The sequence below is a fragment of the Ochotona curzoniae genome, unplaced genomic scaffold (assembly GCF_017591425.1).
Source record: "Ochotona curzoniae isolate NIBS_2020 unplaced genomic scaffold, NIBS_Ocur_1.0 contig_2321, whole genome shotgun sequence".
Lineage (NCBI taxonomy): Eukaryota > Metazoa > Chordata > Mammalia > Lagomorpha > Ochotonidae > Ochotona > Ochotona curzoniae.
In genome coordinates, this window is record NW_024465421.1 from 7,684,804 (window position 1) to 7,712,216 (window position 27,413).

A 27,413-nucleotide genomic window follows, 5' to 3' on the forward strand; every position below is an offset into this window, starting at 1 on the left:
AGATAACTTTCCAAACACTTCTTCCTTGTCCATTCTCTACAAGACACCCTCAGTATGAGCCGTGAGCCCAGAAAACCTCAGAGGACAGCTGTTCTCCGGAGGGGAAGGAGTGAACCTCTTGATCTTCCATCATGCCACACCTGGGACCAGAACCACTTGGGACATGTGGCCACCTACAACACTGGCCTGTGAGCACAGCCCGTCCACCTGCCTGGTGTGGAACCTCTCCTGTGTCCACAGCCTTCCGGAGGAGTCGGTAGCACGGCTCATAGAGCTCCCAGCGAGTCAGGTCGTGAGCACTTTGGGGAGAGAATGATACATTACACTGGGGCAAAGAGAGGGAACCAACTCCACCAATCCCAACAGCAACAGAACAGGGGACAGAGCAGAGCTGCTTACTTATAAAAGGCAGAGAGGCGCTTCAGAGTGGCTGCCAGGCTATACACCTCATCCTCATCAAGGAAGGACGACTGAGGAGCAAAGAAGGTTCCTGGGAGATTTTCCCAAGAACTCCCTGATCCTTGCTTTCATTCTGTGACCCTCTCCCACCCCCGGACCCTCGAGGGGGTATCCTCCTGGATCCCACCTGCAGCAGGTCGTCAAGCTCCTGCTGGAAGCGGTCTGTCAGCCGATCCATGAGTTGGCTACGGGCAAAGTCCACCCGGCTGAAGAACGTGAACTCGGGATTACAGAGCAGGTAGAGGGCATGAGCGACAGCCTCGAGCACTGCTGACTCTGCGTGCTTCACCACCACCTCTTGCAGCTGCTCTAAGAGCAGCTCCAGATGCTGAGGAAACGAAAGCCACAGAAGATAGTGGTGTGAGGACAACAACTTTTCTGGAGGAGAGAACTGGAGGACGGAGAAGAGTTAAAAGAAGTACACTTTGTAGGCCAGCTCAGTGGCCTAACAGGCACTGGCAACCCCTACAGGCACCTGTTCTAGTCCCAGCTGCTCTACTTCAAGCTTCCTGTTAATGGCCTGGGAAAGCAGAAGACGGCCCAAGTCCTTGGACTCCTGTACCCACACAGGAAAACTGGAAGACGTCCCTTGCTCCAGCTTTGGCCACTGCGGCCATTTGAAAAGCAAACCAAAAAATAGAAGCTCTCTATCCATCCTGCTCTCTGAAACTCTTTCAAGTACATTTTTTTTAAAAGTAGAAGAAAAAGAATTACACCTCAAGGATATGATGCCTACAAAAGGAAAGGTTCATTGATTTTTCAGGAATGCAGGTTCCTAAAAGAAGCTGACAGGGGCAGTAGAACGGTCCTAGCAGGGAGGCAGTACGGTGTAGGAGATACACCTCTGTGTCCTCTCACCCTCTCCAGGCGCCTGGTGCAGTAGATGCTGAGGTCAAAATAATTGAGAAGCTGGAGCAGGGGAGTGACCTTCTCTGCGTCCGCTGAGAACTGTGACAATCAAAAGGGAGACCTCAGCTGCTGATACACTGCTAATCCAGTCCAACTCCCTACCTGGGGCCATTTCCTTCCTCCTGCTCAGGCCTTGACCCTGCAGAGTGGGGCTGCTTTACCTTGGCCAGGAGCTGAGGCAGCAGAGGGATGAGGTGTTCAGTCAGCTTCACCTTGTCATCAGCCTGGAGCTTACGCTCTTTCGCCGTCAGGCCCTGGAAAGAGGCATTTGGGAGGAGCAAAGTATGGTGACTTACTGTGCATCCTTCCCCCCATGATCTTATCTATCCAGCGAGGAAAAGAGAATGTAGTAGCTCCCTCTGAATTTTCTGGAGATTCTTCAGAGGGGAAGGTATCTAATCCAGCGTTATAGGCTACAGGTGAACAACACACATCTGGCTCCAATAGTGCTCACCTGTCCTTCACGTCATACCTTCTTCCCACTGACCCTCCCCACAGGTGGGAGACCCTCGGAAGCCTGCCGGGCACTGGACACAAGGATTTCTATCAGCGTACTCTCCTGTACATCGCCTAGACCTGGGGAGAGGGCAGGGAAGAAAGATCAGAAACAGAAATCACAGACTAGGCCCATTATGCCCAGTGTCACCTCTGCCTTTACAAGTCAGCCAAGAGGTTCAAGGCTCCCAAGGCCTTCATCCCCAGGGAGGTGACAAGGTACACACTTTGGTCCTTCTCCAGCAGCAGGCTTGTTAAACTCTCCCAGTCCTTCAGGTGGGACCCTGCACAGTCCCACAGGCTGTCCACTAAGTAGGTAGCATGGTCATGAAGCTGTCAAAGAGGGTTTACAGTGAGTTATTGATGCCAAACACAACTGCCCTCACCCCACAGTGCCCTTCCTCCACCCTCCTCACTCGCAGGTCCCACACAACAGCCAGACACCCTGCCCATGTCACCTCACTCTCCACAAAGAAAGACAGCAAAACATGGAAAAAAGTCCTCTGGGCACGTGGACTTCGGTGTCGTTCTCTGACGTTCAGCTGGCTCACCTCACACTCAGGGTAGAAGAGCCTGGTGGAGTGGACAGAGAGAAAGGGTATAGCACGGGAGGCAACAGGAGTGCAGTATCACCATGGAAGAAAGCAACGGCTCAAGGGGAGAAGGATGGAATAAAACAGGGTGCAGAGCTGAGAGAGGAAAGAGACATCAAGTGAGACTTTTCTAAGGATGGGGAGTCTCCGGCAGGACAACAGCAGATGAGGGAAATGGCAGGTGATGCTACAGCAGCACACAGCAGGAGCCCACTCACTTCCAGTAGAGAAACTCTCCAGCAGCAGAGGCCAGGGCTCGGTTGGAGGCGTACACAACAGGGTAGATGCTCTCACAGTCTGTGTCTGTCAGGATCCCCTCCATGTTCCTGCCGAGAGATAGGGAGAGTAAGTGTGTGCAGGTGGATGCCTTGTCCAGCACAACCAAGGTTAGAAGCAAAAAGAGACAAAGTCAACAAAGATATAACTTACAAAGAACTTTCAAAGAATGGAAGACAAAGGAGTACAGAATTACAGAAGACAGAAAAAATGTCCATTAAGATCTTGCAACTCAGAAATGTCCTCTTCCAACCTGCACGTAAGCAAAAATCAACTCATGAAAGGCAGAGAAAAGACTGGTCCAGAAAGTAAGAGAAAAGAACTCTAACGGAAACATGAAACTGCTCACTTCACTTCCCATGACTCACTTAAGGATCAGTATTAGCAATCTGACGGCCTCCACTGCCACATCGTACTCTCTGTCCATGACCATGGAAACCATCCGGTCCTACGGGAAGGAAGACATACTCGGTATCTCAGTGCACACCCCAAAACATCTTTTAAGGATGTGACAGATGAAGGTCAAGGTTTAGGCGCAGAGCTGTGATGGGTAAAGTTACATCAGAGCAGCAGAATGGGAAGACACCGGGTAGGAAATGGGAGCGACAGGAAGCAGCCGTGATGCAGCTTCACCTTGAAGCGGCTGGTGAAGAGCTCCAGGCGCGCGGTCAGATCCCGGCTGCTGTACAGCCCCTTCAGCGCCTTCAGGCACTTCAGGCGCACGTCACGGTGCTGTTGAGGAGGAAGAACAGAATGGAAATGTAACCGGCTGCTCCTCCACTCACCACACGTGCCCCTGGACCACACAGATGCCTTTTTTGAGCCTGGTGTCCTCTTACTCCAAATACAGAAAGGTCACAACAGAATTCTACAATCACAATGTAAGAAAAACCTCCTGGTCCCCACCACAGCACTTGTTTTAGCAACCTGTAAAAAATCTTTTGCTTTTGCCTAAGAAAAGGTTTCTGCCTGTTACCTCTAGTTTTGAGGCATTCATCTTCTGGAGACATCTTTCTCTGTTATCTTACTCTCCCCAGCACTAACAAAGTCTCAGGGTTCAAAACCTTGAAGGACTGGTGATGGGTCACCAAGTAAAATTCCAAGGTGTCCTGGGGCAGGCAAGAGGACAAGGTAAGCAGTGACTATGGAAATGACGCAACTCCCACCTTATCGTGCAGGGTCCAGCCAATGTACTTTAAGTAACTGTCAGTGAGAAAAGAAGCACTGTAGGTCTGCATCCAACACCCAATCTCCTCGATGCAGATAGCACGGATCTCAGGAAGAACATCCCTAGGGAGAGACACCGACTTCCCGTCACCTTCCCTCTCACAGAAGCAACACCACACGCCATGCCTTTCATTTCCTCCTCCCCACATAACACAGTATTCATAAACGTTTTTTTTCTGTAACCAGCCCACAAAACAGGTGAATCTGTTGTATAATCTCATCTTCCATGAACCTCTCAAAAACTGATTTTGAAAGTTCATTTAATAGTTACTAAACTGTGTGTATATTTAATTCCAATTCAAGAAAAGATTAAATTTGAACGGTCTAAAAGGCATAAAGTTGGAATGCAAGTGAGAAACAATTTCAGATACTCTAGCTTAATTCTACTAGTTCTTTTGAACACATAAAACCCCCTATTCTTAGCACAATAAAAGCAGGCTGTGCTAGGAAGTGGCTGGCCAGCATTCTGGCTGCCTCTGTCTTCTCAAGCCTCTATTCCCAGAAATATGTAAAACAGAAGCAAGTCAACCACAAAATAGACTAGGAAATATTTAGCAATGCCTTATCATCTTAACTGATAATGACTAATTTATCAGTTACCTACCTACAGGATCCTTTGTAGATGGGGTAAGCTAAACCTTATTAATTTGAAACATTTGATGTTCAGTGTTTTGTCCCAGCTGCATTAGCTCTGGAACTACCCCAGAAATTCAAGGTAAGAAGGGAACCTTGTCACATCTGTGGTCTGACTGCTTCAAAGAGCAAAGCCCACCACTCACCTGTACCGATGCACAAAGACACCCCTGAAGAGGGCATTCATCATCCCCTCAATGTCCTCTTGATGTTCCTGGAGCTGGAGGACGGGGAGGTAGAGGTCAATTTCATTTGCACCCCAATAGCTAAGACTACAGAGATACAGAAAGACAACTTCCACCTGCTTCCTATTTACCACAAGATCCAGCACAAACCCCTGGTATCCTATGTCCTTTCAAAACTTATAATTCTACAAAAAAGCTGAATGCTCAATGAATGTCCAAGGTTTCTGCTTGGGAAAGATAACATTCTGTTGTATAATTATTCTAACTAACCAGAAGCTCTAGCTAGTAGTTACATGTTTGACTAATGGTAACCGGGAAAACAGACTGAGGTGAGGAGAGAACACACATCTGAGAGCTCTCCCCATTCACTGCGTCAGTCCCAAGTGCTGACAGCAGCTGAGCTTGGACGAGAAAGCTAGAAGTTGGGAACCTGATCCCCATTTCCCTCATGTGGAATTACGAGAGTCACCACTGCTGGTGAGCACCTCCCACAGCCGGGACTGGCGGGAAGCTGGGCTCAGCAGCCGCAGGCAGACGTCAAATTCAAACACTTCAATATGGGACACGGACATCCTACTTAACTACACAGCCAAATGCCTATCTTAAGGACAGCACTGTGGCGTAGCCATTTAAGCTGCTGCTAGGCATCCCACATGGGCCTGGTTCAAGTCCTGGCCCATTTGGGGAGCTCCACTTGTGATCCAGGTTCCTGCTAATGGCTTGGAAAGCATCAAAGGATGCTCCAAGTACTTAAGGTCCTGCATCCACACGGCAGACTCAGAAGAAGCTCCAAACTCCTGATTTTAGCCTGGCCCATTCCAATCACCATGGCCATTTGGAGAGTGACCAAGTGGATATGATAATTCTCTAACTTTGCCTTTTTATTTATTTATCGAAAAGACAGATTTATAGATGGAGAGGTAGACAGAAACATTCTCTGCCCACTGACTCACTCCGCAGGAGGCTGCAATGGCTGGAGCTGAGCCAATCCAAAGCCAAGGAGCTGGGAGCTTTTTCCAGGTCTCCCGTGCAGATGCAGCATCCCAAGGCTTTGGGCCATCCTCTTCTGTATTCCAGGCCACGAGCAGAGAGCTGGAAGGGAAGTGGAGCAGCTGGGACATGAACCAATGCCCATATGGGATCATGGCATGTGCAAGGTGAGAATTTAGCCACTAGGTTACTGTGCTGGACCCAAATCTTTTCTTTAAATGCCTATCTCAGAATTGTTTTTAAATAAAAACAGCAGTTTGACAGGCAGCAAACAAACTAACCCTAACCCAACAACAAGAATAAATGAGTGCTTTTCAGTGGGGCAGTTTTGTCCTGAAAGAGTATTCAGCAATATCTGAAGATACTTTGGATTGTTGCAAACAAGGCAGCAGGATGCTACTGGAATCCAGTAGAGGGAAACCAAAATTGCTACTAAACAGCCTACATATAAACACCAGGACAGCATGCCCAGGTCAACAGGTCCACTGCTGAGAAGCCATGCATTAAATGAACAGCAGATGCCAAGGAAGTAAAATCCCATCTTAAAAAAAGATTTATTTATTTGAAAGAGTTAGAAAGAAGAAAGGAGGGAGGGAGAGTGGCAGAGATCAAGACCCTACATCCACTGGTCCACTCTCTAGACTGTCGGGACATCTGGGGTTAGGCCACTTGGCAACCGCAGGGATGTCCCTTTGCAGGCAGCTCTTCTCACTACGCCACAATGCTGGTCCCCAAACCCACATACTCAGCTGAACAATATACTGAAAGAAAGTGGGAAAAGGGGGCAAACAACACACACAAACTTGTAAGAGACTGAAACACAACAACCAAATACAATGCACAGCCCTTAATTAGATCCTGGTTGGGATTACCCAGATACAAAAGGCATTTAGGAGGTAAACGGAGAAATTTAAATATGAATCATAATTTTAAAATACCAGTATTATAGTTAATCTTTTCAGATATGAAAATAGTGTTGAAGTTATGCAGTAACAAGCCAAGTCTGTAATTCACTATAAAGTAGCAACAAATTATGTGAATTAACTATGGTCAGATATTAAATTCAGACAATGTGGATATGATATTCACTACACCACTGTCTTTTTCTGAATGTTTTAAAATTTCCAGATCTGGGACCCAGGCACAATGGCCTAACGGCTTAAGCCCTCACCTTGAACGTGCCAGGATCCCACATGGGTGCTGGTTCTAATCCCGGCCGCCCTGCTTCCCATCCAGCTCCCTGCTTGTGGCCTGGGAAAGCAGTCGAAGATGGCCCAAAGCCTTGGGACCCTGCACCCGTGTGGGAGACCTGGAGGAGGTTCCTGGCTCCTGGCTTCAGAGCGGCGCAGTACCAGCCACTGCGGCCACTTGGGGAGTGAATCATCAGACAGAGGATCTTCCTCTCTGTCTCTCCTCCTCTCTGTATGTCTGACTTTGTAATAAAAATAAATCTTTAAAAAATTTTTCCAGATTTGAAAGAAAAAAAAATGAAATGAAAAAAAGGGGGGTTGAGGAGAAGATGGTCATCTGTACCAAATTCTATAGGAAGTCTGGAAAAGGGAGATTAAGGAAAGTCACTGGCTATAGAAATCAGGAATTCACTGGTTTGAAAAATAAAGGTTTCAAAGGAAGATGAGAGAAGCTAAATGGCAAAAAGGATTTAGTATGTGGGACACTAAGCAGGTAAAGAGCTACTGCCTGAAAAGGAGACCTGAGGTTGGCGAGAGTCCCCACGCCACATGTCCACTGGCTGCTGCCCCAGCCCTCACCAAAGATCTGTTCTGTGTTAAAGTATTATTGGGAAACTGTCTATATCCCTCCTTTTCTTCTATTTTCACTGTCTGATAAATGTCCAGAATCTTAAATTACATAGCCTCCTCTCATCTGCAGTTTTGTTTTTTGCAGTTTCAGTAACCTACAATACAATCAGCTGAAGTCCAAATATATGTAGAGGATATTTTCAGAGAGATCACATTCATGTAACTTTTGTTACAGTATTATTGTATATACTTGTGCTATTTTATTGTTTCTATTATTGTTAATCTACTGTGCCTAATTGAATCTTTATCACAGCTATGCATATATAGGAAAAACATAACACAGGCTGTGCAGCCCTAAGCCTAAAGTCTGAAATGCTTTAAAATAAGAATTTTGAGTGGAAGAGTGTCAGCTGCCACTGAGGAACAGAAATAAAGTACATCAGTCTCATGTAGACAATGCTTAAAGTTCACATCACTTATGGGATGGCATCACAGGTGGTGGGTTTAAGACCCAATGTGGCCCCCTTTGGTAGTCTTAAGGTGAAAAGAAAGCAAATAGCTGCTATAGGCCAGGCTGGGAAATTTACTTATTATCTCATCTGAACTCACAAAACGTGGATTTATCCCCCTTTCTAAAGGAAAGGAAACAAGTTTAGAGAAGTTACATGAAGCTAGGGTGAGCGAGCCGCTAACTGGAACAAAGCAAAGGTGGAGAGACTGGAAGGCCTCGCACCTCCATCCTCTGAACATGACCTCCTTTGTCAGTAGTTGGCTTTTAGGCCTCCTGTAGTGACTTGTACACTCTATACTTAACAGGAAAGTCAAAACTGAGTTCCCTGAATGTCACCAGGGCATGACACTTCAACTGTAAGGTGGAAAAACAGAAACTGCACATAGTGAACACACAAAGATGCCTAAAGCCACTCTAAGTTAGACAAGACTTACTGAGCCCACACTCCAGACATGCGCGCACACAATGGCCAGACAAGCCCACAGAAGTGCTGCCATTTGTCTTTCTTCCTCTCTGTATATCTGACTTTCCAATTAACAAAAAAAAAAATCTTTCAAAAAAAAGTGCTGCCAGACTTTGTTATCCACAACGTGAAAGGATGCTTGGGGCCCATGTTACTGAGAAAGGCACAGGGACCGGATAAGATGGTCTGTGGCAGAAGTGGTGGAAGCAGGCAGTGAGGGAAGAGTAAGCAGCTTGGCTCACTTCTTTGCGCTTCTCCAGCAGGCTCTCCAGGCGCTCAGGTGACCTCTGTCCTGGACCCTTGTTCCGTTCGGCATCATACTGACGCTGGTTGTTGTCTTTGTGCAGACTCAACTGGAGGGCAACTCTTACCAGGGAGGTCATCAGCTTCATAGCTTTGAGTCAGGAAAAGAAAAAAAAAAACAAAAAACAAAAAAAAACAAGGAAATCATTACTTAAATCAGCAGGAAAAACATATGTTCAAAACATAAATGGAAAGAGGCAGTGAAAAATGAAAGCTACAGCATGGTGACCTAGAATTCTGGACCATCTTGGAATGAATTCCCACAGCCCAACAACTTTCCTGGTCTTCTCTTAACCCTCTGTATATCCCAAAGGTGCGATACAAGAAAGCTACTAAGCTGGAATTTACTACCATCATGATCCACCCCTTTTCACAATCTAACATTGTGCTTTGAATTCCAAATCCGTGCTGTGAGGTACAGACACAGGCAGGAACAATAACCAGAGCTGGAGAAGCGGTAGATCCCACTGATCCCTAGAAGACCCACAGGGTAAAAATGAGTGCTCACCAGCCAGGGTGCTAGTATGACGGAAGGCGCGGACTTGGGAGTCTGAGAGACCCGTGAGTATGGAGATGAGGTTGTCCATAGGGAAGCCATCATAGAGGAGACTGTACTGGCACTGGTAGACCAATGCCTTCACAAACTCACAGAAGCTTCCATGGAACCGCTTCCATGATGGACCTGGGGCGGTCAGGGGATACTCCCCTGAGTCCTACAGAAAAGTTTTACAAAAGGATAAGCAAGTTATAACCAGGACCACAAATACAGAGGAACCTGGAGAGCAAAACCCACAGTAAACATGTTATATTTATTTAGTAGAAATGTTATACCTCATTTCCTACTATTCTCCCTAATTCTAGAGGCATATTCAGATAATGTGAGTCCCATCTAGCCCCCATGATTGAGCTCTTCCTCCCAACAGCATATTTCCCATTAACAGAAAGAACAGGATAATGGGCCTTGTGCTCTAAAAAAGGGGCAAGAAGATCCTGGTCTTGCTCCTCCACCTCATTAAACTGCTCCGTTAGGTGCCGGATGATCTCTGAATTGGACATCTTCTTGAACATCTCTGGGGTCACGATGCCTGCAGGAGGAAGCAGACAGGACAGTTATAAAAACCCACAAGACACAGATCGTTTTCAGATAAAACTGAAGAGGAGCTAAGGAACATTCTGAAAGGAGCCTAGGAGTGGAATCAGCAGATTCAAATCCTAGCTCTATGTCTACCCAGTCTCTCTAGGTAACTATATGGTAACCAAAGCCATCAAGCAATGGAAAACTGTAGTTTAAAAAGTACTTAACTAATAAAAATAAATAAAACTATGATTTTTAGAAAACTGGATTCATAATAAAACTTTGAGACTTCCTGCTTCAATAAATTAAACCATGACATTTAGAGATGTGGAGCACAACAGCTTCCCAGAAGTGGGTAGATACTGAAAAATAGTAAGATGATCTTATCCAGAAAGACATAAGCGAATGTGATGGGCCAATTTCTCAAGTTTGTAAATAGCATGATCCCCACATAAGCCTGTTTTCCCCCAAAGGGTTTTATATCAACAGTTTTCTACAAAATCACTTATCTTATTTACTAGTCAAAGATGTGGTCAGCGCTGTGGTGCGGCAAGTTAAGTTGCTGCTTACAACACTGGCATCTCAGATCAAATCACTTCAAGTCCTGGCTGCTCCACGTCTGCTCCAGCTGCCTGTTAACGTGCCTGGGACAGCAGTGGATGACAGCTCAACAACCTGAGACCCTGACACCCACACCGGAGACCCCGATGGAGCTCCTGGCTACTGGCTGCAGCCTGGCCCCACTCTGGTCACTGTGGTCATTTGGGGAGTGAGCCAGCAGATCAAAGTTTTTCTCGGTCATGTTGCCCTTCAAATAAGTAAAATCAATCTTTAAAAATATGTAGCTAAATAAGTAGAAGTTTTCTTATGCTTTACTATCTTTCCTTTAAGGAAATACTGAATTCTACTCATTTAAATGGAGGAAAAGTTTCACAACACAGGAGCAGAAGGCTGAAGATGCCAAGAAAGAGTGCCTCACCTTTACATCCACAAGATCTGATGAAAAAGTTGATGAGCTCCAGGAATCCCGACTCCTGGTCTTCCTTGTAGCTCTCCAGCCATTCGTCCACCAAAGACTAGGGGAAAAAAATGTGTATTGTTTTTATTTTCAGAAATAAAACAGAATAAAAGTCTATAATTCTGATGGAAACATCTAAATTTATGACTTGCCCAGCTAGCTTGACTGGTAGAGCTGAAATAATGAAAATTTTCAATGAAAATGTTAACTTTTTTAACATGAAGTAGAATGAAAAGTAGAAATCCACATACAACAGATTTGAGGTAGAATATCAGAAGGCATGCAAGAAGACTGTTGTCCTGAGGGTTCCTAAAATTCTGGAGATCCTCAGAGCAACCACTGGCATGCGCGATCTGTGGCTGGGAGCAGGCCTGGTTGGGGAGCTAAAGGGACACCCCAGCTGGATTGCGGTTCCCACTGGTGAGTGCAAGAGCCTGACTGGGGCAGCAATCTAGATTGGACATGACTGTAGCATCTCAGCATGGGCATGGACTGCGTCTGGGTGTGCCAGACTAGGATACACTCCAATACCTGCTGGTGCTCACAAGAACCAGGGTGGGTGTAGGACACGCCGAGTTTAGTCTCCGCACCCACTGAACCACATGAGAGCTAGGTCTGGAGATAGACCAGGCATGGCTTGGCTGTAGCATCCAACAGTAAGAACTGGAAATGGATGAGGGCTGGTTGGGCAATAAAAATAATTAAAAAAAAAAAAATAAAAGACCTTAGTGTAGGGAGGAGGAGAAAAAAGAGCTCTTCCTCTAGAATTCCTCACCATAGTTAGCCCTCTGGTCTGGATCTGAAACTCTGATGCAAACCATCACACTGATTACAGTAACATCTAGCAGAGAATTTTGTTAAAACTGATTCCCAAGTTTCCCCAAGTAAGTGCCAGAGCAAATGTAGGTTCCTCAAAACTCCACCTTCAACCTAGGCTCCAAGAATGACAACAGAAATTTTTAAAGGTGTAGCTTTATTGAAAAGGCAGATCAGATTTATGGAGAGAAGGCGAAACAGAGAGAAAGATGCCCCATCCATTGGTTCTCTCCCCAGATGGCTGCAATGGCCAGAGCTGAGCTGATCTGAAGACAGGAGCCAGGAGCTTCCTCCAGCTCTTATGTTGGTACAGGATCCCAAGGTTTTGGACCGTCCTCTACTGTTTTCCCAGGCTACAAGCAGGGAGCTGATAGGAAATGGAACAGCTGGGACACAAATCTGTACTCATATAGGATCTGGCATGTGCAAGGCGAGGATTTAGCCATTGAGCCATCATGCTGGGTCCCCAACATAATTCTAGTAAAACAAAGAAATAAAGTACTGAAAGAAAGAATGGGGGAGGGCAGGATTACATTGACAAAGGATTCAGACATTGAAATTATTACAAAACAATCAAATTTTAAAACAAGTCTAGGAACTGGCACTTTGGGCTCAACAGGATAATTCTCAGCTCACAAATGCCAGTATCCAATATGGGCACCAGTTCCGTGCCCCAACCCCATCCAGCTCCCTGCATGTGGCCTGGGAAAGCAGTACAGGAGGGCTCAAATTCTCCAACAATTGCAGCCATTTGGGGAATGAATTAGCACATGGAGGATCTTCCTCTCTCTCTCCTCCTCTCTGTAAATCTGCTTTTCCAATGAAAATTAATAAATCTTAATTTAAAAAATCGAATCCTGACATAATTAAGTTGCTTTCTGCACCACCAACATTCCACATGAACACCAATTTGAGTTCTGACCACTTACAATCCAGCTCCCTAATGACCTGGGAAAAGCAGTGGAGGACAGTCCCAGAGTTTGTGCCCCTTCTAACTCATGTCATGGACCCAGGTGAATCTCCTGGCTTCAGCCTGGCCCAGCCCCTGGTTGATGTGGCCACCTAGGGAGTGAATCAATAGATGGAAATCCCTCTCCATAACACTTTCAAATAAACAAAATAAAAGAAAAATTTTTTGAAGCAGCAGAGAGTAAGTGGAAAGCAATGGAAGAATCTAGTGTAGTGAAGAAAAAAAAAATCTTAATATTTTAAATTAGAAAAAACTTTCAAGAACATGAAAGATTCTTCTAAGGAAGCAAAACCTGAAATTTTGTTAATAAACCTCTACCTAAAGAAACTATTAAAGGATAAACTGTGGACAGATGAGTCTATATAGAAGATGTGAAATTCAAGAAAAATTTTGCACAAAGATAAAGGAAACCATAGGTAATTATTAAGGCCAACACTGTGGTATATCAGGTTAATCAGCCATCTGCAGCAGGTACCCTATGTGGGCATCAATTTGAGTCTGGGCTGCTCCATTTCCAATCCAGCTCCCTGCTAATGCAGCAGGGAGGATGGGAAAGCAGCAATTATGAGGATGACCCAAGGGTCGGGCCCCTGCCGCCCATGCAGGAGACCCACGTCAAACTCCTGCTCCTGGGCCCAGCAGCGTAGCCTAGCGGCTAAAGTCCTCGCCTTGAACATGCTGAGATCCCATATGGGTGCCAGTTCTAATCCCAGCAGCCCCACTTCCCATCCAGCTCCCTGCCTGTGTGGCCTGGGAAAGTAGCAGTTATGAGGATGACCCAAGAGTCAGACCCCTGCCACCCACGTAAACCCACATTAAACTCCTGTTCCTGACTTCAGTTTGGCCCAGCCCTGGTGCTGCCACGATCTGAGCAGTAAACCAGCAGGCGGAAGCTCTCTTACTCTTTCTCTCTGTAATGTTTTATTTTTTAAAACATTTTTAAAATTTATTCTTTTTCTGAAAAAGCAGATCATATTTAAAGAAAGAAGGGAGACAAAAAGATCTTCCATCCGCTGGTTCATTCCCCAAATGACTGCAATGGCTGGAGCGGAACAAGCCAATCCAAAGTCATAAGCCTCCTCCAGGTCTCCCAAGCAGGTGCAAGGTCCCAAAGTTTGGGCCATCCTTCACTGCTTTCCCAGGCCACAAGCAGGGAGCTGCATGGGAAGTTAAGCAGCCAAGACACGAATCAGCCCCCAAATCGGATGCTAGCACTTTGCAAGGGGAGTATTGGCCAACAGAGCCATTGCACTGGGTCCTGTAACTCTTCAAAAAAAAATTATTTTCATGTCCGCCTGCAACACCAGCATTCCACACTGGTGCCAGTCCCAGTGCTTCTACCCCGCACCTATGCATGAGATCGAGAGAAGCTTGAGATCATATAATTCCTGGCTGCTGTGGCCTTCTGGTGAGTGAACCAGCACATGACAGATTTGTCTCTCCTTCCCTCTTTGTAATGCCTTTCAAAAAAAGTAAATCTTTTGAAAATATAGAACCGGGCCTGGCGCTGTGGCCTAGCGGCTAAAGTCCTCGCCTTAAACGTGCCAGGATCCCATATGGGCGCCGGTTCTAATCCTGGCAGCTCCACTTCCCATCCAGCTCCCTGCTTGTGGCCTAGGAAAGCAGTCGAGGACGGCTCAAAGCTTTGGGACCCTGCACCCTGTGGGAGACCTAGAGGAGGTTCCTAGTTCCCAGCTTTGGATCGGCACAGCACCGGCAGTTGCGGTCACTTGGGGACTGAATCATCGGACAGAAGATCTTCCTGTCTCTCCTCCTCTCTGTATACCTGACTTTATAATAAAAATAAAATCTTTAAAAAATTAATAGAATCATGGCCCGACACAGTAGCCTAGTGGCTAAAGTCCCTCGCATGTACCTGAATCCCGTACGGGTGCCTGTTCATATCCTGGCTGCTCTAATTTTTTTTTAAAGATTTATTTATTTATTCGAAAGTCAGATATACAGAGAGGAGGAGACAGAGAGGAAGATCTTCTGTCCGATGATTCACTCCCCAAGTGACCGCAACGGCAGATGCTATGCCGATCCGAAGCCAGGAACTTCTTCCGGGTATCCCACATGGGTGCAGGGTCCCAAAGATTTGGACCGTCCTCAACTGCTTTCCCAGGTCACAAGCAGGGAGCTGGATGGGAAGTGGAGCTGCCTGGATTAGAACCGGCACCCATATGGGATCCTGGCACGTTCAAGGCGAGGACTTTAGCCACTAGGCCACGCCGCCGCGCCCTCTAATTTCCTTCCAGCTCTCTGTTTGTGGCCTGAGGACAGCCCAAAGCCTTGGGAGAACAGAAGATGCTTCTGACTCCTATCATAAGACTGGTTCAGCTCTGGCCATTATGGCCACTTGGGGAGTGAACCAGCAGGATCTGTGACTCTCCGTATATCTGGCTTTCCAATAAAAATAAATCCTTAAAAAAACAGTTTTTCTAAAAATCATAAAATTTATATATTACACATAAATCTACAACATAGACAAAATGAGTGAACCTCCAATCATGCTAAGTCACAATAGGCCAAATGATTATTACATTAAGAAACATCTGGCACCCAGTGCGATAGCCTAGTGGCTAAAGTTCTAGCTTTGCATGCGTGTGCCAGGATCTCATATGGGCGCTGGTTCATGTGTCCCAGCAGCCCCACGTCCCACTTGGTTCCATATTTGTGGCCTGGGAAAGCAGTTAAGGATGGCACAAAGGTTTGGGACCCTGCACCCACATGGGAGACCCAGAAGAAGCTCCTGGCTCCTGATCTGCTCAGCTCCAGCCAACATGGCCACCTGGGGAGAGGGTGAGCAATGGAAGATCTTTCTGTCTCTCCTCCTCTCTATTTTTATTGGAAAGTCAGATATACAAAGTATTCAAAAAGAAAAAAAAAATCTGTGTAACACTATAATGAAGACCAGAGAATGATTAACGCAAAATTCACTCTAGCAATTTTCCCTATGACTTCGTTGTAAGATGGTCAGAAAAAAATACCAGGGGTCATTACAGCAGTGCCATTACAGCACTGTTCATTAATTGAGGGGGGGGGATGAAGATCTAGGTGGTTACTTTATTTTTTAAATTACATGTAAGTTTAATACACACTCATACTAGATATGCAAAGAATCGCAAAGAAAATGTGGGAAGGCAATCAAAAGAATCGGGTATGTCAACATGGAATTACAAAATGCCAAGAGTAAATGAGCCAGCCACAACCAGATCCAAGATTCCTAGATTATCTAACTCTCTCACCTTCTCCATCAATGAAGAAAAAGCAGAATTGCTCCAATTCTATGACACTTCTAGCAAAGGAATACTCTGGGCCCAGTACAGTGGCTCTATGGTTAAATTACTCATCTTGCAAGCACTGGATTCTCGTATGGGCACTGGTTCCTGTCTCGGCTGCTCCACTCCCCATCCAGCTTCCTGCTATGGCCTGGGAAAGCAGCAGAGGACGGCCCAAAATCTTGGGACCCTGCACCCATGTGCCAGACCCAGAAGCTCCTGGCTTCAGCCTGACTGGGCTCCAGCCATTGTGGCCACTTGGGAAGTGAACCAGCAGATGAAGATCTTTCTGTTTCCTTCACTCCATAAATCTTATCTGCCTTTCCAATAAAAATAAATAAATCTTTTTTAAAAAGGAATATTCTGATCCAACAACTCCCTTATATTATTCCAGAGCTCTGAACAATCAGTTGATATAAGCGGGATCAGTAAAATGTCCACAAGTTTGCAGACACCCATCCTTATCTCCCACTCACAAAGGGCAAGACAGCATCAAGAGACAGAAGTGTGACACTGCTTTACCTGCATATCACCTCTGGCAGCTTTCACAGCATCAAAGAGATCATTGGCTGGTGGTTGTGACACTTTCTGACCACGAACACGGACCACATAGGACCCCTTCTTTGGATGTTTGGCTACCTATCAGCAGTACAATAAAAATAAAAACAAAAAATAAAATTAGGAGAAAGTGAAAGTAATGTTATCACATTAACAGATGTAAGCTGCCAATTCCATAGCAGATACTGTTATAAACTCGAACCTGAAATAACTGATTTTTAGGTTATGATGATCGTGATTAATCCCAAATTCTTTTTAAAGAGTCCTTGAAGGGCAGGTGATCAACAAAGCAAACATTGCTTGGTACATCGACATCCCATTTGGGAGTGCCTGGTTCAAGTTCCTCCTGCTCCACTTCCAACCCATATTCTTGCCAATGAGAATCTGAGGAAATGACAGATCAAATGCCTGCCTGTGGGATACCAGAGCTGCAGGCTCCTGGCTGTGGCCTAGCCCAGCCCTAGCACAAGCATCTGGAAGTGAATCAGTAAATGGAAGATCTCTACCCCTCAAATGAAAATTAAAGGTCGCTGAGGGGGCAATATTTGCTGCAGCAATGAAGACGCTGCTTGAGATGCCCACATCCCACACAGAAATGTCAACTCGGGTCCTGGCTCCAACTTGGACTCTGGTTTTCCACTAACGTACAGCCTGAGAGGCAGCAGGTGATGGTGTGGGTCCCTGCCACCCAGCTGACATACTTGGAGTGTACTTGTATCCCTACCACCTGGAGACCCACAGAAGTTTCCAACTTCTGGCTTCAGTCTGACCCAGTTCTGGCTGTTGTAGACATTTGGAAATGAACCATTTGGAAACTCTGTCTCTCTGATGCACAATTTAAAAACTTTTTAAAATACTTTGGAACCTATCCTATCTCTACATTCTAATTCTCAAAAAGTATTTTTCCTACATCTGTCCCTTAACACACTAAATATCGTCCTTTCACTAACATATCACTTGAACCTCTTCTGTGTTCTGCCACTTTGCAGATCATGTTCAAAAACAAGAAATGGACTCACTGGAGTTAGTCTGAGTGGTCGCTTTGCTGCTCTCTTCTTCACAGTGCGTCTCAGACTGTCTTCAAAGTCACTGCCTTCATCAGTTGACAAAGAGTCACTGCTCCTATGATGGGGTATGGTTTTCTTTAAATACAAATTTATTCCTTTAACCTAAAGTATAATTTTTAATTTCTCTGTTTCCAGCTATACTCTATTTCCATGAACAAAACTGCAGATTTCAAAAATGATGATTAAATTAGGGACCAGTGCTGTGGTGTTATCAGGTTCAGTCCCATTCGGGCACCAGTTCAAGTCCTGGCTACTCCACTTCCAATCCAGCTGTCTAATCAATCTGGGAAAGCAGCTTAAGATGGCCCAAGGCACTGGGAAAGAAGCTCCTCCCTCCTGCACACCCCATATCGTGGGCACCTGGGGAGTGAAGCTATAGATGGAAACCCCTCTCCTGGTCTCTCACTCTTTCAAAAAATAAAATCAATCCTTAGAAGAGATCACTGTTGCTGGAAAGCAGGAACAGTTTTTTTTTCCCCAAAAAAAATGTATTTGAAAGGAGGAGGCAAAGACAGGTCTTTTATCCCCTGCTTTACTCCCCAGATGGCCACATGGGCCACAGCTGAGCTGAACTGGGAGCAAGGAACTTCTTCCAAGGCCAGGATGCAGGGACTCAAGGACTTGGGCCATCCTCTGCTTTCCCAGGCCATAAGCAGGCAGCTGGGTTGGGAGTAGAGTAGCTAGGACTGGAAATGGCACCCTTTGGGGATGCCAGCACCACAAGGTGGAGGATCAGCCCACTGAGCCACGGCACAGCTCCAGTAGGGATAATCTTAAAACTTTCATTTGGAAGCAAAAGAGACGAAGTATGAGGAACTGGAATAGATAAAGGAGAACAACCCTCTCCTAACACTCCCTATAGGAAATCGAGTGATAGTCACAGAGAGATTACTCCTTTTTGTGAAAAAAGAATCAGTGAGGGTCAGGAATTTACATATCGCTCATAAACAGGAGACTAACAGGTGATGGAAGTGCTTTTCACCTTCTGAGATACAACCACAGATTCTGATCAGAGTGAAGTTCTATAACATTGATATAACTTGGTCCCAACAGCAGCACTGACAGACTGAGAGGGTCCGTTAAAAATAACCAGGGACTGGGGCCGACAACAGCTCGGCTGACTAATTCTCCACCTTGCAGCACCCACATCTCACATGGGCACTGGTTCGTGTCCCAGCTGCTCCACTTCCCATCCAGCTCCCTGCTTGTGGCCTGGGAAAGCAGTCGAGGATGGCCCAAAGCCTTGGGACCCTGCACCCGCGTGGAAGACTGCATTCCTGGCTTTGGATGGGCTCAGCTCTGGCCATTTGGACAGTGAACAAGCGGATAGACAATCTTTATGTCTCTCCTCTCTGTAAATCTGCCCTTCCAGTTAAAAAAAAAAAAAAACTTAAAAAAGAGACTAAAGCTTGTAGGAGCTTAGTCCTTCCCCACAAAGATTAACATAAGACGGCTACTTAAAAAAAAAAAAAAAAACTCATGAGACAATTTAAATATAAGTTTGGGGCCAGTGTCAAGGCTCAGGTAACCTTAGCCCCTGTCTGCCACACCTGCATCTTATGAACAGTCTGACTCCCAGCTCCCGCTGTTTCCAATTGCGCTTCTGGCTTATTTGAATGCAAGACAACCGAAGATGGTGCTCGGCCCTGACCTTCCTCAGCAGAAACCCAGATGGAGTTCCTGTCTCCTGGTTTCCACCTCCCCAGGCCTCGGTCATTGAGGCAATTTGGGGAGTGCAATGGGATCCAGAAGTCTTTGAAAGACCCTCCAAATGTTAACATTCGTACATTTATGTTCCCCCTGAGCTGAGGGCTCCCTTGTACTACAACCTTCACAGAACCCTCTCATCCACATAAGCTATTTACCAAATCCCCAGTGGGAACAGGACACCAACTAAAACAGCACATACGCCAAGCTGGCGACCGAGGGCTGCTGATTCTCCGAATCCCAGCTCTCAGGACGAGCAGGAGCCTGCACAGGCTCAACCCAGAAACTCGTCCAAGTCAAAGCTGGATGGATTCTGCTCCATGTCCCTCTTCCTCGGCAGATCCCAGCACCCTACTGCCACCAACGTCTCGCCCCCTGCCCCGACTCACCCCTGCGAGGTCTGGTCGGGGTCTCGGCAGGGCTGGCGGCCGGAGGAGCTGGGAGAAGCCGACGGGGCGCGGGCGCTGCCCCCCGCACCGCAGCGCGGGGAGGAGGAGGAGGACGAGGACGAGCGCAGGGTGGGCATGGCGCTCGGGCTGCAGGAGACAAACGAGCCCAGAGCTCCCACCCCGCTCGCCACGTCGCCCACCCTAGGCCTGGCCAGCCCTAGGGACAGACAGGGGGACACTAGCCCCCCAAGATACAAAATGCCCATGTCCCATCCCACCCCCAGGCTGCGGGGTAAGAAACTCCCGCCCCACAGAACAAAGGAAAAGCGAAACAAGAAGGTCATTTCTCAAAGCCCAACTTAATTCAATATGGGGTAGAACGGGAAACTCAACCATGGGGGGGGGGGGGCGAGGGCGGAGGAGCTGTTAGACCAAACTGGAAACACGAAAAGGGAGAAAGAGGTGAGCCTGCTCTTTTCTAGAAGGGTTCCTCCACGAGCGACCGCTGGGGCGCCTTCCAGCCGCTTCCGCGGGGACGACTACGAGTCTCTCAAGAGACCGAGGGCCGAGTTCTCAGCCTCTCGAGCGGAGGCCCCCCGAGCTCCAAAGCGGACGGCTTCTCCCCTCAGGGCCCGGAGGGTGGGGAACGGGGAAGGGCGTATTCTTGGACTAAAGGGGACTCTCACTGTCCAAACGAGTCAGAGTGACTTCTCGCTGGGCAGGCTTGAGGACGGGTCACCGCCTCGAGGCCTTCCTTCAGGTGTCTCCGGCTACCTCCGCCCTCCGGCCCAGCGGCCCGCGACACTTTTCTTCCGACCGCGGAAGCGTTTAGAAAAACGCGGGAAGGCACGAGGACCCCAGCTGCGCAGGCGCAAACCCAACGGCTCCGCCTCAGCGCTCGTAGTTGCCGCGAGACTGAGGGGGCGTGCGAGCTCGTGCTCACCACGTTCCAGTCACGCCGCTGCGGCCGCGTCGAGCAGCCACTGGTTCTCGGCCGCCCCGCCCTGTCACGTGGGCCAGAGAGCGCGGGCCGCCCGTGTGAGCCTTGGTTAGGCCACACCCCTCCACCCCTCGCCCCGCCCCCTCGGCCGGCGGGGCTTCGGGCTAGGCCCCTTCAATTTGACTCCTCAACTCCCACAGGCTATGTTTCACTCAGGCTCCGCCTTCCGAGCCGAATAGCCCCGCCTCCAAGAAAAGCCACGCCCCCAGCTCATCAACTTCCCCTGTGCGTCCGAGTCCCGGCCCCGCCCCTCCGAGCTGTCCCACCACATTGGCTCCATTTCGGCTTTGGCCCCGCCCCCAAGACCGGCTCTTTCCCATCATTGGCGCGGCCCCGCCTCGGGCCCCGCCCCCTGTCCGGCTCCGGGCTCCCATTGTCTCCGCAGATGCCTCCTGGTCCAGCTATCCTGGGTCGTGTTCAGTTTTCGGGGGGTTGCGCTCTTTCTCTGACCGGCGGAGCAGTTCCGCAGCCGAGACCCGGATTCTGGAGTCCGGGTGGGCTCTTCTTTCCTCCTTAGGACCCACTTGGGCCGTCCCGGGGCGGCTGCAGCCATGTCCGTGCTGCGACCCCTCCTGCTTCTGCTGCTGCCTCTGTGTCCCGGTCCCGGTCCCGGACAGGGGAGCGAGGCAAAGGTCACCCGGAGTTGTGCAGAGACCCGGCAGGTGCTGGGGGCGCGGAAATATAGCTTAGACCTAATCCCTTCCACACTGATCTCAGGTGAGGAGAAAGAGGAAGACTAAGAGAATTGGTGATTGGGGGGTGGGAGGGGAGGCAGGGGCGGGGCTTCCCCTCACACAATAACTTTTCCTTTCAGAGTGACCCGTTATGATAATCCTCCCATCCCGCAATTATCTCTCTCCTGTAACTTCCTCACCAAGATTTCTATGAGCCTCCCATCCATATCATAGCTCTTACCCCACCCTCACCCTGGGAATCCCTTTCTAGTCATTAGCACCCCCTGCCTGCTTCCTTTCTTCACAAACACTCCCCTTACTGCTTCTACCAGCACCTTCCAAGATAATCCCTTCTGGCTCACCAGATAGCCTAACCCCCTCCAAGCCCCATTCTTCATCCCACAGAGGGAGTCGTCCCAGTTCCCTTGGGGAGGGTCACCTAAGGACACTTGATCACGTCTGTGGCCCCTGGGGCAGCTGTCAAACAGCCCTAGTTGATGGGACTGGATTTGTGGTTGTGTGGGGATGGTGAGGAGACGGACAATAGAGAGAAAAGGGCGGGAGATGGAAGGCACCTGCTGCGATCACCTCCCACTGTGCCTGCTGTCTCCGCTGTGCAGGCGAGCACCTCAGGGTCTGTCCCCAGGAGTACACCTGCTGTTCCAGTGAGACAGAGCAGAGGCTCATCAGGGACACGGAAGCCACCTTCCAAAGCCTGGTGGAGAGCAGCGGCTCTTTCCTGGCCCAATCGCTGGCTGCCCGGCACAAGAAATTCAACGGTGAGGACCTGGGCTCCCCTCTGTGTGTGTGACCCCAGCATGCTTCCTGTCGCCGTTCTTTCCCAGCCTCATGCAGGGTCTCTCTGGGACTCCTGTTCTCCCTATCAGACTGCCCAGGTCTCTGAGTCGCTCGGCTGCTAATCCCCTTGTCTTTTCTCTCTTCTCTCCCATCCCCTCCTGCTTCTGCCCTTTCACTCTTCTCCCCTTCTTTGGCCTCCTCTCCCCTCTGCCCCCTGCTCCCCGCTTCCCTCCCCCACCCCGTCCCTTGCATTTACCACAGAGTTTTTTCAGGAGACGCTCTCAATATCCCAGCACTCCCTGGCCCAGCTCTTCTCCCACTCCTACGGCCGCTTGTATGCCCAGCACGCCTCCATATTCAATGGCCTGTTCTCTCAGCTACGAGACTACTATGCCAAGACTGGCGAGGGGCTGGATGACATCCTGGCGGATTTCTGGGCCCAGCTCCTGGAGCGCACCTTTCCCCTGCTGCACCCACAGCGCCGGTTCTCCCCCGACTTCCTGCTGTGTCTCACACACCTGGCCTCAGCTGCCGATGGCTCTCTGCACCCCTTCGGGGACTCACCCCGCCGCCTCCGCCTGCAGGTGAAGGATGCCCGGCCACCTCTGATCCCTGCGCTGGAGACTCCCCATCTCTGGCCTGGTGGCTCCCATCTTGAACCTCGGACACCTGTGCCTGACCCAGTGCTCCTTGGTGTCTTAACTGGCTGCCCCCCACTTCCACTTTGCACCCCTACTTTCACATCGACACTCACCTGCTCCCGGCTGCAGCCACCTCTCTGCTGCTTTTTCTGCTTCTAACATCATCACTTGCTGTGCTCCCTCCACAGCTGAAACAGGTGTTCACTCCTTGAGAGCATTCGCACGTATAAGATCTCATTTAAATGTCCTCCCAGCTCTGTGAGGCAGATCCTTATTTTACAAAGGAGAACGCTGGGGCTCCCACAGGTTCAACATCTGATCCTCTGGCTTCACTGTCTCCTCCGCCAAGCCCTGGGTGACACCCCAGTTCTTCCCAAACCCCCTTCCTCTCTCTCTTCCCCAACTGCAATTCCATGGGGCTCTTGACCTCACTCCCTACTCTCTGCCCATCTCAAGACAATCCCACACCTTGAAAGCCCCCCGCACACAGCCTAAGCTTCTGGTATGGTCTTCTAGCCTCACAACCTTGTGGTGTCTCTCCCCTGCTTTCCTCTCCTCTAGATAACCCGATCTATGGTGGCTGCCCGGGCCTTTATCCAGGGCCTAGAGACCGGACGGAATGTGGTCAGAGAAACGTTTAAGGTTAGAAGCGGCCTGGGCGGGGCTGGGGGAGAGGCAGAAGTGGAAGCCCCCATGAGAAACAGACGGGCACCATCAGACAGGAGAGGCCTGGGGATGGCCACTATCACAGACCAGACCAGAAAGCAGGGTGGGGATAAAGTCTGTCTAGGTCATGACCTACCACCCCAACCCTCTCCTGCCCTCTGAATCAGCCCCAAAACTCTGGTCCCTTGGCAACCTGAGGTTGGAACACCAGCCCCTCTGTGTCCCCAGGACCCCTCAATGACTCCTCCTTCCCCCTGCCGAAGGCCAGGCTGCTGGCCTATAGCCCCTAAGGTCACCTCCAGCCTCTTCACTCTCCCCTCCCCCTTCACCACGATGGCTCACTCGTGTCTTTAAATCTGTCCTCAGAATCCCCCTCCCCCACCAGTGCCCCTCTAGTCCCACCCTTGCCATTCAGTAGCATTTGTGAATTGGCCCCTAGGAACCTCCTGTGTGTGACCTGGCCTGCTGTCCCGTGGGATCACTCCCACTCAGCCCTACACACAGAGCTGGGGGGAGGTAGAGCCAGCCACTTGGCTTCTGCTGACACAGCCCTGCTCTCTGTCCCCCACCCCTCCCTGCCAGATGCCGGTGTCTGACAGCTGCAGCCGGGCTTTGATGCGGCTGGTCGGCTGCCCCCTTTGCCGGGGAGTCCCCTCACTTGCACCCTGCAGGGGCTTCTGTCTCAACGTGGTCCATGGCTGTCTGAGCAACATGGGTCTGGAGCCTGACTGGGGCAGCTACCTGGGTGAGGATGATGGAACGGAGGAGGGTCTTGAGGAAGGCTGGGGTCTTATTCCTGCAGGGAGTCGGGTAGAGGGTGAGCCAGGAAGGGGGTTCTATAGCCACACAGCAGGGAGAACACAAGAAGGGCTCTCTTCTCGCAGGAACCTAACCCGCCCCCACCACTGCACTTTGCTGCTCCCCTCAGAAACCCCGTGGGGATCAGGTGTGACCCCCCTCCCTGGGCTTTTTTCCTTTGCTCCTCCCACCCCTTCAAGACGGCCTCCTGCTCCTGGCTGAGAAGCTCCAGGGCCCCTTTTCCTTCGAGCTGGCAATGGAGTCCATTGGCATTAAAATCTCAGAAGGTCTGATGTACCTGCAGGAAAACAGCGTGAAGGTGACAGAAAAGGTACAGAGGAGAGAAGGGTGGAGATGAGGTGGGGGTGGGGAGGGAGGGACAGCATGTGTGTCAGCCCAGATGGATGGAAGCCTGGGCTCGGAGCACAGTGGGAGATGTCATGGTGAAAAGCACTGGAAACAGCAGTAAGAAGTGTGTGAGGTTTCTTCCTTGGGTTGCAGGCGTTCCAGCAATGTGGGACTCCCCACCCAGTATCCACACGCTATCGCCGAGCCCCAGCGCCCTGGGAAGAAGTTGGCCGTCCCTGGAGACCAGCGGTGGAAGAGGAGCGGCCCACGACGGCTGCAGGCACCAACATGCAGCGGCTGGTGAGCGGCAGGCGAAGCAGGGCAGCATGCGTGGGCACGGGCGGGACCAGGGCGCAGTAGCAGGTGGGAGAAAGGTGGGGTACCAAGGCAGGGCAGCAGGCGTGGGCATGGGCGGGAGCAGGGTGCAGTAGCAGGTGGGAGAGAAGTGGGGTACCAAGGCAGGGCGCAGTAGCAGGTGGGAGAGAAGTGGGGTACCAAGGCAGGGCAGCAGGCGTGGGCATGGGCGGGAGCAGGGTGCAGTAGCAGGTGGGAGAGAAGTGGGGTACCAAGGCAGGGCGCTGTAGCAGGTGGGAGAGAAGTGGGGTACCAAGGCAGGGCAGCAGGCATGGGCGGGAGCAGGGCCAGGTAGCAGGTGGAAGCGGGCGGGTCTGCAGGGGCGGGGCTGGCGGCAGGTGGAAAGGCACTGCAGCTCCACTGGGTCCCGTTTTTTTCTCTTTCTTGCTTAGGTGTGGGATCTCCGCGAACGTTTGGGCCGGGCGCGGGGCTTCTGGACGGGGCTGCCGACAACGGTGTGCGGGGACTCCCGCATGGCAGCGGACATCTCTCAGGAGGCAGCACCCTGCTGGACAGGGACCGGGCGGGGCCGGTGAGAGCCTAGCCGGGTAGGGGTAGTGGAGCCGTGTTTTGCCAAGCGAGCGGACTGGAGACTTTGGGGCTGCTGTGTTCGCAGGTATATGCCACCTGTAGTCGGGAGCTCCATCACCGATCAGTTCCAGAACCCTGAGCTGGAATTGGACGCCTCGGGTCCCGACCTGCCAACGAGACGGCGGCGACTGCAGCTCCGGGCAGCCACAGCCCGGATGCAGGCGGCTGCACTCGGGCACGACTTGGATCGGCATGATGAGGGTGAGCCCAGGTGCCCAGCACCCCAGCCCTCCAGCCCAACCCCTTACCCTTGGAGCCCCACCCCTTTACCTCGTGGCAGTCGCCCTTTGCCTTTCCTGTAAGTTTCAGTACTTTTTAAGGTGCATCTTGAGCACTTACCTGGAAGGAAACACCTTCTTGGAGAGCAGCAGGGGGCAGCTTCTTAGATTAGGCAGAGGCTGGGAAAGAATGAGGACAGCCAGCCCCAAGTGACAGTGGGCCAACTCCCCAGGGTAGAATTTGCCAGCACAGGTGCTCATTTCCCCCCTTTCCCTTTGTCACTCCTCCCCACCCTCTGCCCATCAGATTGGCTTCTGGGTACTTGGCTTTCTCCCACCTGGCCTGTGTGTCCGCCCTGTCTCCTCATCATCCTTCCTGCTCGCCGTCTAATCACAGTCCCTCTTTGCACCTCTCTTCCCTTCATCTCCCCACAGATGAGGATGCCAGCGGCTCTGGAGGGGGCCAGCACTATGCGGATGACTGGAAGGCTGGGCCTGAGCCTCTGGCCCCCCTAGGCCGGCCTCTTCTCCCTCCTCGAAGGGAGGGTCCGGGGAACAGAGGAGGGGGCAGTGCCCGCTACAACCAGGGCAGGAGCAGCAGTGAGGGGATGTCTTTTGCTTTTCACAGCCAACCAGCTCTCCTCCTCTTGCCCTCAGCCCTGGCCCTGCTGGGACCACGGTAACAGGGTAGGGGTGCCCTGGCATTGAAAAGGTCGGACACCTTTTTCCCCTCCCCTTGGCTGGGCTAGGTCTCGGGGACGTCTGGGATGGGTGGCAGAGAGGGTGAGAAAAGGAACTTTACTGGTGAATGGCTGGGGCCCCAATCCAGATTTCCATCATGGGGTGAGGGCGGGGTGGGGTAGGTGGGGGGGGGGTGGTTGACAGTATTTATTTTTTCATTTGGTACCTGGGTCTGGAGGGGAGGAGGAGGCTGGACTATTTATTTAGAAAGGAGGTGTGGCTTGCAGCCCCTGAGGTTAGGGCTGAAGATCAGCCTCTACAAGGGAGGAAAGGGTGGGGTGTGGGGGAGTGCTTATAGTTGCAGCTGGGGAATGGGGTTTGAAGGAAGGTAGAAGTGGGGAGGGTGGAGTGCTGCGGGGCCGGGGCACCTGATGGCAGAAGGGGGCAAGGTGGATGCTGCCTGGGTGCCAGCAGGGACTGGTGGGGGGAGAAGCGGGGTGAGTAGGATGTGAAGTTCTCGGGTTCCTCCGAGGTTTCTTCCAGCATCAGAGGGCTCATCTTGGGACCACCGCCATCAACGTCACAAGCTTTGTGCCGCAATTCAGTGTTCCAAGTCCATGTCTATCAATCAAATAAATGGGACTTACGGGACCAGTGTGTGCTTTCTGTGCCTTCATTGTCACTCTGCTGTGTGTGTCTGCGCCTCACCTCCCTCAGCCTGGCCACTGAGAGCAGGCACCAGGAGGCCTCCAAGGTACTCGCCCTCTGAAGCAGAGCATCCGAGCATCCGCACCCATCCAACAGGAAGCATTGTGGGGACCAAACAGAAAGCCCAGGGACGGGGGGCATGTCAGTTACCACACCACTGACCCTTGCCTTAGAGGGGAGCAGGGACATGACACCCTTGTTTTCTGGGTCAAACTACCTGGTTACATCCCTGACAATACCTGCTTTCAATC

At 50.2% G+C, this 27,413-nt stretch overlaps 2 protein-coding genes across 2 annotated transcripts in view; one reads left to right on the forward strand and one right to left on the reverse strand.

Moving 5' to 3' along the window:
• STAG3 (stromal antigen 3) overlaps positions 1-19,822 on the reverse strand; it is a 34,325-nt gene extending 14,503 nt beyond the window's left edge. Inside the window, exons 1-20 of the mRNA XM_040973705.1 lie at positions 19,686-19,822; positions 17,542-17,644; positions 16,487-16,603; positions 10,859-10,955; positions 9,813-9,889; positions 9,313-9,517; positions 8,744-8,895; positions 4,739-4,812; positions 3,899-4,022; positions 3,366-3,464; positions 3,101-3,180; positions 2,675-2,782; positions 2,322-2,436; positions 2,091-2,196; positions 1,841-1,944; positions 1,530-1,622; positions 1,318-1,407; positions 587-787; positions 400-470; positions 212-299 (exon numbers count right to left, since the gene is read on the reverse strand). Of these exons, the coding sequence (XP_040829639.1) occupies positions 212-299; positions 400-470; positions 587-787; positions 1,318-1,407; positions 1,530-1,622; positions 1,841-1,944; positions 2,091-2,196; positions 2,322-2,436; positions 2,675-2,782; positions 3,101-3,180; positions 3,366-3,464; positions 3,899-4,022; positions 4,739-4,812; positions 8,744-8,895; positions 9,313-9,517; positions 9,813-9,889; positions 10,859-10,955; positions 16,487-16,603; positions 17,542-17,644; positions 19,686-19,822 (2,241 nt within the window). The remainder of the gene's footprint in view (positions 1-211; positions 300-399; positions 471-586; positions 788-1,317; positions 1,408-1,529; positions 1,623-1,840; positions 1,945-2,090; positions 2,197-2,321; positions 2,437-2,674; positions 2,783-3,100; positions 3,181-3,365; positions 3,465-3,898; positions 4,023-4,738; positions 4,813-8,743; positions 8,896-9,312; positions 9,518-9,812; positions 9,890-10,858; positions 10,956-16,486; positions 16,604-17,541; positions 17,645-19,685) is intronic.
• A 1,414-nt stretch (positions 19,823-21,236) lies between these two features.
• GPC2 (glypican 2) lies at positions 21,237-26,585 on the forward strand. Its single transcript, XM_040973834.1, has 10 exons — positions 21,237-21,402; positions 21,980-22,138; positions 22,419-22,741; positions 23,360-23,440; positions 24,047-24,209; positions 24,463-24,593; positions 24,764-24,910; positions 25,357-25,496; positions 25,581-25,756; positions 26,209-26,585. The coding sequence occupies exons 1-10, from the start codon at positions 21,237-21,239 to the stop codon at positions 26,454-26,456; spliced, it is 1,734 nt and encodes a 577-aa protein (XP_040829768.1). The 3' UTR covers positions 26,457-26,585.
• The last annotated feature ends 828 nt before the right edge of the window (positions 26,586-27,413 follow it).